Source organism: Antrostomus carolinensis, unplaced genomic scaffold (genome assembly GCF_000700745.2).
Source record: "Antrostomus carolinensis isolate BGI_N321 unplaced genomic scaffold, ASM70074v2 scaffold52522, whole genome shotgun sequence".
Lineage (NCBI taxonomy): Eukaryota > Metazoa > Chordata > Aves > Caprimulgiformes > Caprimulgidae > Antrostomus > Antrostomus carolinensis.
In genome coordinates, this window is record NW_010298597.1 from 1 (window position 1) to 9,073 (window position 9,073).

The 9,073-nt window shown below is 38.4% G+C and overlaps 1 protein-coding gene across 1 annotated transcript; it reads left to right on the forward strand.

The window, feature by feature from the left end:
• Window positions 1-540: 540 nt before the first annotated feature.
• DCPH1 (damage control phosphatase 1) lies at window positions 541-5,288 on the forward strand (the record flags this gene model as incomplete). The annotated part of the gene is made up of 4 exons (XM_010162477.1): window positions 541-646; window positions 1,196-1,437; window positions 3,184-3,349; window positions 4,332-5,288. Coding segments are annotated over 4 exons (1,282 nt in total), but the record flags the coding sequence as incomplete, so codon positions are not given.
• Between the last annotated feature and the right edge of the window lie 3,785 nt (window positions 5,289-9,073).

Sequence of the window (9,073 nt, forward strand, 5' to 3'; positions counted from 1 at the left end):
CGCTTAGCGCTGCCGTTGTCCCGGGCTGTCAGCGGTGGGAAGAGGCGCTGGGAGGGTTACGAGCTGTGTTCCTGTGCTCGGTTGCTTTGGGTTCGCCGTTCGGTACTGGGTAGCCGTTCAGTTCTGCCTCTCCGAGACCGGGACTCCGACTGACGGGGTGGAAATCGTCAAATAAAAATGGTTCTTCAAGCTGGGTTCGAGGCCTCTGTAGGGCTGCTCACGTTTTGCTCGTGGTCCTTCTCATCCTTCCCCTGACTATGTCTGGGTCACTGAGCAGTTAGCGAATGCTCGTTAGCCTGGAATTAACTGCCAGGGCCAGTCACTGAGCGTTGTCTTTCCTGGGAAGACTGCCGCTCATCTTTGTCTTCAAAAGTAGCTCCAAGAACCTGACCGATTTAAATTTTTTAACATTTCTTTTATTGGTGCCCACTGCTTTAAAGGCACACAAACTTACTTTTAAGACCTTGCATTTATTTTAAAATATAGAAGATATTTCATCATTTCCTCTAAATAATAACATTTTATTCGTTTCCTTTTTAGATCCTTTGCTTATTTTACAATTAAAGACAGACTGCCACAGATTCTCACAAGAGTTATTGATACTCTGCATCGACATAAAAGTGAATTTTTTGAAGAACATGGTGAGGTAAGAGTAAGGTCTCTCTTTTTTTTTTTTTTTCCTGAGATTTTTTCCCCTGACCCTTGAGACTCCTTCTCTGCCTTGTTTTTACTAGTTTCTTACTTAAGTCATTACTTGTATGTCTTAATCTTTTTTTTTTTCTATATTATCTCTTTCTTGTAGCTATTTTTCATTAATTTTGTAACTCACCTTTCTGTCTAACCTTTTTCCGATCTGTCTGTTCTGCAGCTGCAATGATTTCCTAGGTTTTTGTGCTGGTGCAGTGTTTAATAAACTGTAGCATCTTCTGAAGATGGCAGTGTTTCAATACTCTGTGCCCCTCTAATAAACGAAAAATCCAGTCTAAAAAGAATTCCCACGAGTGATTCATTTTAGGGTGTTAGGTGGAAAATTAGTTTCATTCACCAAAATGTTTGATTGAATCAAGCTCTGATTTATCAGGGACTCGTGTGCAGCAATTAGAACTTATCACTTATTTCTTTCATGAAAAATTGATCTATGTCTCTACAGGAATAAATGTTCAGAATAGGAACTTTTGTTCTCCACTTATTTCAGAAGGGTGTTGAAGCAGAGAAGAGAGCTATATCTTTCCTCTCCAAACTGCGGAATGAACTGCAAACAGACAAACCAGTGACCCCTTTAGAAGATGAGCTGCCTGATGCTGCGCTGTGGAACCAATACCTGGACTATCAACGAAATGTATCCAGTGGAAATGGAGAACCCAGTTGGTTTCAGTCCCCTTGGTTATATGTCGAGTGTTACATGTATCGAAGAATTCATGCAGCATTAGCACAGAAGTAGGTGTTTACTAACTTGGTATATTTCTCTGCAAAACATTATTCTTTCCCATTTTTATTTTAGGAGAAAGGAAGACAGCTGGGGGAATCAGATGAAGGAAAATCTTAAGCTTTTACCATCTTCCTTTTCCCTCATCTTGCACCTCAGATTTAAAATTAGTACTTCTTCCATGCAGCAGAATTTGAAGGCTTATGCTTCAGTGTCTGTGACTTGGTCTACATAGAATCATAGAATGGTTTGGTTGGAAGGGACCTTAAAGATCATCTTGTTCCAACCCCCCTGCCATGGCAAGGACACCTTCCACTAGACCAGGTTGCTCAAAGCCTCATCCAGCCCGACCTTGAACACTTCCAGGGAGGGGGCAGCCACAGCTTCTCTGGGCAACCTGTTCCAGTGTCTGACCACCCTCACAGGAAAGAATTTCTTCCTAATGTCTAATCCAAACCTCTCCTCTTCCAGTTTAAAGCCATGAAAACTCTTAAGCTTGACTGTACAGTTTGACCTTCTTTCAGACTAATGTGCATTGAGATCTGAAAGTTATTTAGCATTTCTAAAGGGTTTGTTAGTCTGGAATTATCTCTTAAGACACGCTAGCCTAAAAACACATAACAGGAGAACCACTGACCTCTTGGGCCTTCTGACTTGTTCTGCTGCTTGAAATCTGAAGTTGCCACTTGGGGACTGTTTCTTAGAGCAGCAGACCCAGCTTAAGCAGCCCCTGTTGTTCATCTGACACCATATTCTTATTTACAGCACTGTTTGCAGACCATATGCTGCATCAGACTCTGGGAGCTGATGATCCTGGTTAAAAATAACTTGGCAGGAAAAACTTGTTACGCTGGTACTGTGGAGATGTGCCAGTGCAGTGTAATGGGGTAGGAATGAGCAGTTCCTGCTATTGCCAAAAAAAATTGAAAGCTCCACGTGCAATGGATTTGCCATTAATATTGTAGAGGTGCAAACGCAGTAATGGAACTCTGTTTCTACTGGTATATTGCATAATTTGAGCTCTTGTGGCAAAAAAAACCTACAAATATGAGATGAATCTGATGGATTGCACTTAAAAAACTGGGCAGATACGTTTTATTAGCAAGCTTTAAGTTTCTCGCTCTCCATTATTTAGCTGCTCTGAAGCATATGCTTGGATGGAAGTTCAGTCGTTTGTCAAAAGGTATACATGCAAATGCGTCTCATGATAGATGAGTCTATATTTCTTATACATTACAAGAACTGAATTGTTTTGTTGTCCTTTGTTGTGTTAATTTTCTAAAGTCCTAGTTAAAAACTTCTGTAAGAATAACTGCATGTCACCGTAAGAGACTTGGGTGTGGGACGTACACTTCAGCAGACACAAACACGCTTGAAACGGGGCCATCGATTCGCTACGTTAGTTCACTTGCACGTTACAGCTTTAATGCTTCATGTGTGAAGACTGGAGTTCGAAATTGTCCCTGTATGTGCAGTTCCCTGAATCGCTGTGACTGAACACTTGTTCACTTTCAGAATATATTGCTAGAAATATGAAGATACCTTGTATACCGTCTTTCAGGGAGATATGATATCAGACTGTTACTGAGATGTGTGAAAGTCTAGTATGACAGATTAGAAGTGGAAAATCTAACTAGGGCCCACAGTACAGCCTAAAAAAAGCTGAGCCTCAAGCTTGCACTTTCAGGTGTGTTTCATGTGCTGTCATGGAAAATGCAGCAAGTACATTAATATTTTTGTTCTCTTTCTATTTTCAGCCCACCTATTGAAAACTTTGATGTATTTAAGGAAGGAAAGTCTCAAAATTTCTTTGAATCCCAAGAGGCTATTATTGCTTTATGCACTTACTTTCAGGAACTTCTGAAAAATATCAAGGATCTAGATGAAAAGCAACTTCAGGAGGAACTTTTTAAGCTACTGCAGGTAAACTAGTAGTGCTTAAAATAAGAATTTAAAACATCTTCCCTATGTAAAAAAACCCAAAAACTTGAAGTTATAAAGAATCTGAACTTTGTATGGAAATTAAAATATTAACTCTTCTGTTTGTAAAAATGCAATGAAATCCTGGCAGCCATACTGTATTGCTGCTACTCTGGAAATATTTAAATTTGGTTACTTGCATTAAATATGACATTTTCATTTTACTGCTGCTCTTTGTTGTATATTTGAAAACCTAGCTTATTCTCCCTTAAACTCATTATCTCTAAAACATTTTAAGTCAAGTTCCAGGTGGCCTTTTTGTTATTTAACTATAAAATTTTAAAACAACTTGTTTTATTGACGCTCTAAAAAATTTTAGGCTTCTTTGGAAAAAAAGTTAGAAGTCAGTCTGGGCCAGAAGTGGTTTAAAAGCTTTGTAGCTGCATTGTTCTTGGAAAATAAAGCCTTTAGGTAGGATAAAAAATATCATAGGATTACAAAAAAGTCCGTTAGCTGGCAATAGTGCACACCAAGGATTTGATGAATCTTTCTAAAGACCTCATTAGTGTGGACTTAAGATACAAGTTCTTACTTGGCTGCATGTAATAAAAAAATAAACCTGCTTTTATTACTCCTTTTTTCTGTGTTCCCACTCATATTTTTTGGAATTACAGTATGGAGAATATTTGTGTTTTAAGCTTTGTGATCAGTGTATTTGTGTTGATCTAAATCTTCCGTCTTTGTCACTTCTGATGGACGTTTCTGATGCCTGCATGAATACAGAGCTTTGTTCGGTTTCTGCCTTGTCTATATTAAGATTTCTGTACATGAAGCTGAGTTTTATTAAAGTGTGGAGGAAAATGTGGAGTTAGAGCCTTCATGCCCCTAAACCAAAAGCAAACAAACAAAATATTCATCATTTGTGAAGTTTAGAATGCAACTACAGTGAGACTTAGCAAATGTTTTTGTTTTTTCCTACTTCTAGGTGTCACTGTGGGGCAACAAGTGTGACCTTTCTTTTTCAGCTGGTGAAGACAGCTCTCAGAAATCTAGTCCTTTGCAATCCCTGGAGAACATGATACCTTACATCTTAGTGAATGATATGGAAAAAGTCTGGTCAGTACTTGTAAACGCCAAAAAAAGAAATACAGGAAAAAGTAATGTTAGAGTTGATCTAATCCTGGATAATGCGGGATTTGAACTTGTAAGTGATCTTGTGTTGGCCGACTTCCTGTTATTGTCAAAACTAGCAGATGAAGTCCATTTTCATGGGAAAAGTATTCCATGGTATGTGTCAGACACCACAAAGCGTGATTTTAACTGGACGATTAAACAGCTGCAGTCAGCTAATCATATGTGGATGTCTAGGTGTGGGATAAACTGGGAGGGCAATTTGAAAAAGGGAGTTTGGGTTTACCATGATCACATGTTTTGGACTTTGCCACATGACTTTTCCAGTATGGCTGAAGTTGCTCCTGACCTGTATGCTGATCTGCAGAAGTCAAACTTGCTTATTTTCAAAGGTGACCTAAACTATAGAAAATTAACAGGAGATAAAAAATGGGAATACACTGTTCCGTTTCATCAAGCCTTGAACAAGTTTCATCCCGCTCCTCTCTGTAGTTTGCGAACACTGAAATCTGACACTCAGGTTGGCCTAAAACCTGGCCAAGGTGAACAGATTCAGGCTTCTGAACCTGAATGGATGGTAAGTGGAAAATACGGGGTGGTTCAGTTTGATGCTGCTCTGTAGTTAAACGGTTCCTAATGTTCTGAAACAGAGATTCAGTCTGAGTTTTAACTACTTTCTCTGTTCCGTGCTTGGCTTCAGCAAAGATTCTTTTTTGTTTGCACTTTTTCCTCCCGAGTCATTTGTTGGTTTTGTTACACAAAATACTTTAATGTTGTGCAAAAGTTTACAAACTATCTTTGTGTACATAAATCAGTCTGCATTTCAATACATTTTGTTTTCCTAATGGCCAATGTCAGCAGATGTTTAAGGTGAACATCTAGTTGTCCATAATATTTTTTTCTTCATCAGTAGATATGAGAGTTTGTGGCCAACAACTGAAAAATCTGCTTCAGAAACCATTTTCTCAATCCCATGTTAGTGTGTATTTACTTATTTCAGGATAATTTGTGCTCCACATCTCATGCATTGCATGAAAGTGAATATTTTAGGGAATGCACCAATTAATTCCAGATAGATAATTTGCAGCCTGTTGCAGGATCATATTTTAAGACTGTTGAAAATTGAGTTGACTTCTACCAAGACTTTATTACATAAATTGTTTTTTACTTCTTGTGTCCATGGACAAATAACTTTTGATGTTTTGAATGTAGTTCACTGTACATTAAGAAAAGAGTTCTTGTAAATATTAATTGAGAATTTGAAAATTAAATTTTAATTTTAAAATACAAATGCATGTTGCTAGCCATGTTTGCCTGTAGAGTGGAGTTGTCCCATCTGGTAGGAAGATTAGTGAGAGAAAGAACAATCTTATTTATAAGAATATGGAAGTTATTGTTTATCTAAGAACCTCTAGCAAAAAAAGCACACAAACCCCCCCAAAACAAACAAATGAACCAGCCCAACAGTTACATTAATTTGATTTTAGATTTAATACCGATTTGAATTCAAGGTGACTTGTCAACAGCGTTTGTGGTTCAAGCACTGCTGCCTCTTTCCATTTTGATAATTCTCTTTGTTTGTCAAATGTATTTGTTTTTTTTAAGAAGGGTGCTGTAATTTCCATGGGGAAAATACAACCCCACTTGCACTGAGAAGTATATGCCGTACAGGTTGCTACTAATTGGAGTAGTTAGATGTCCATTTCTTCTCTTCTGCCCTAGTCTCAAATACTCAGGATTTTTGGGAAAATTTAGGGATATTTTAGTGGCTTTTCAGAGTGAAGTTAAATAAAAGTGGAGATGCATTATCCATTTATAAAGGAAAAAGTAAACATAGATTCTGCCACGTCTTAAAGTAGTTTTATGGTTTGAAACAGGACCTTTGTTAGGGGACTGATGTAATGCCAGTGACAACCACAGGTTCGTTAGAAAATGGTGGCAAAATTACCCATAGAGTCTGACTGGGTTATGCTCTTGTCTAGTGCTGCTAAAATGAGCCGAACAAGGTGGGTATGTTGCAGAGAACAGGAGCAGACAGGAGAGAAACTTCCTTTTCCATTTTACGTACGTCTCACAGAGTGAAAAGGAGGGCACGGACGTGGCCAAGTACATTCTGGAAGTGGCGCTCTGGCAAGGGAATTAGAATGACTGTGGTAGAAAGTGGATTTAGAAAGACTTTTGTGCTTACAGTTAACCTAAGACAAGTTAACCTAAGCTTTGTCAGGCCTGAAGAAGTGGGAGGGGGAAGATGGGGCAGTATTTTGTACCTATTTCAGGCTTTGAAAATGAAGCTGGATTCCCCTTCTGGTCAGTGAAATCACTGGCAAAGTGTGTCTTCTGAAGTGGAGAGGATCGGCTGCTGCTTATTGTGTTCATACAGTAAAGACCTGTACAGTGGCTAAATACAGTCCAAGTGCTGATGACTGTTTGTGGTGTTGTTCTTACATCTGAAAGTATATTAATATTTTAGAGTTGCAAGGTCAAATATTCCAAAACTAAGATGCTAGGAATTTCAGGAGGCAACTGATGTTGTAGGTGGGGTTCTAATTTGGAGACTTGGATTTGTTTTTTCTCATCTCTTTTTGTATCTCTGGCTTAGTATCCCCAAAGGATGAATTCATGGTCATCCTTAGGCACCTCATTAAACTGTATAAATTAGAAATCCAGTCAAGAGAGCTGAAGGTCGGACTGCTGAAGGTCTCTGACTGGAGAGAGCTCAGGGGGACTCCAGCTTTGGTGCTTTGATCAAACATGTAAACAACATGGTGGATCTGGGCACTGGAGCCTCAGTTTCTCATCTGTGAAAAGACTTTTAACTTGTTTCACATGCACTTTAAAGCAACAACTTTGGGTCAAGAACAGAGGAATGCAAGTTGTGGAATATGTGCAATGGAATTTTCCTGCCTTGTTCAAAGAGACAAAATGATTAGGGGAAGAAATCTGCTTTGTCTGTGGACAGATTGTTTGTAAGGTGCTGACTTAATTTGCTGGAGTGGTTTAAAAGTGTGGAATGGCCAAGAAGAGAAAGGATTGTTTCACTCTTGAGGCCACCCTTGAAGAACACATTTGCCTCTTACACAACCCTCACCCATGCTGAGAAACTTCATTTTTCACTGTTGATCTATCTCTGTGTGCCCAGGCTGCTTTCAAGCTGTTACTTCTGGGAACTCACAATGCAGATCAGTGAAAACTAATATTCTGAAGTTATAATAAATAGAATCCTCCAAAATGCTAAATCACTTGGGAAATGCAGTAGTATTTGCTCAGTAACACTGAATCATCTCATTGGAGATGGCTGCATTAATGTTTGTGAGGAAGTAGGGTGGTGATGGCATGCGAACCTTAAGACGTGTAATTCTTAGATTAGCATTTGAATGCTAATGTAAGAGATGATGTCATGCTGGGGAAGAAAAAATAGTTCTATTCTCCAGTTTATTAAGTGAGCACTTTTCATCTTTTGCCCCTCACAAAGAGAAGTTTATATGGTAACATACAGTGTGACTGTGTAGTTACGTGAGGAATGCACCGCTGTAACTTCCAGAAACTTAATTGCTTGACTTCTGTAGGTGTAACTGAAAAGTGCTGTCTACAGACAGAACTGAATATGCAGCGCACTTTTCTGTTTGTTGGTTGGCTATATTTTTGTAAAATTTCGATTGAGTCTATGAAAAAAAAAAAATAGGTGGTGCTGTAGTGCCAGTGTTATATTCTCCCCTGCCACAAAGAAATAGTGAAGACAGGTATTCTGATTCGGCACTGTGCTCTGCTGTTGGATCACCCACAGTTTAGCTGAAAATAGAAAATGCTTTTGTAGATATTCAGAGTTAATTACTTGTGTCATACAGCTTCATGAAATGGCAGCATGTGCCTGCTGCAGTTAGGTGGAATTTACTGTTGCACCACATAAAACATATAATAGTAGCATATGCTATAATATAGCATATTGTTTTTTCTTGAGTATTCAAGAAAGTTGCTCTGTACATCTGTGTTACAACTGATTGCCCCACATGCTTGTACAGCATAACTCAGGAGCTACTAATTGTATACCCACATTCTTGAGATTTTAATTCCATGTGCCATTTGAATATTTATAGCAAAAATAAGGGCATTTACAGTAATTCTGAGGACCACCACAGACCAACAACTTTGGACTTCTATTTTTTTATTCTACCTTTTGAGCAACTGTATTTGTAAGTCAGTTTTCGAGAGATGGCGATGGCTTCTATTTGTGATGAAACAACGGGAAAAGGAATGTCACAGGCACAGTGAGAGCCAGTGCACACGTCTGTCAGAATACTTGATAATTCATTAGGTAAGATATACATACAGAATTATTGTATATATGAGCCTTCTTAAAATAAATTGATGTAGAAAATAAGTTGGTTATATGACTGGAAACTGTTGCAAGAATATTGAAATAAATTATATAATTTTGTGCAGAAGTCAAACGTTGTCATACTATTTCAATGGCTGGGAAAGTCAACTTAAAATAATTTGGGTCTTGGTTCCTGGAGTTTTTTTCCTCTGAAACACTTTTTATACAGAAACTTATAAAGCTTATTTATCCAATGAGGTTTTGAAAGATATAGATGCAAG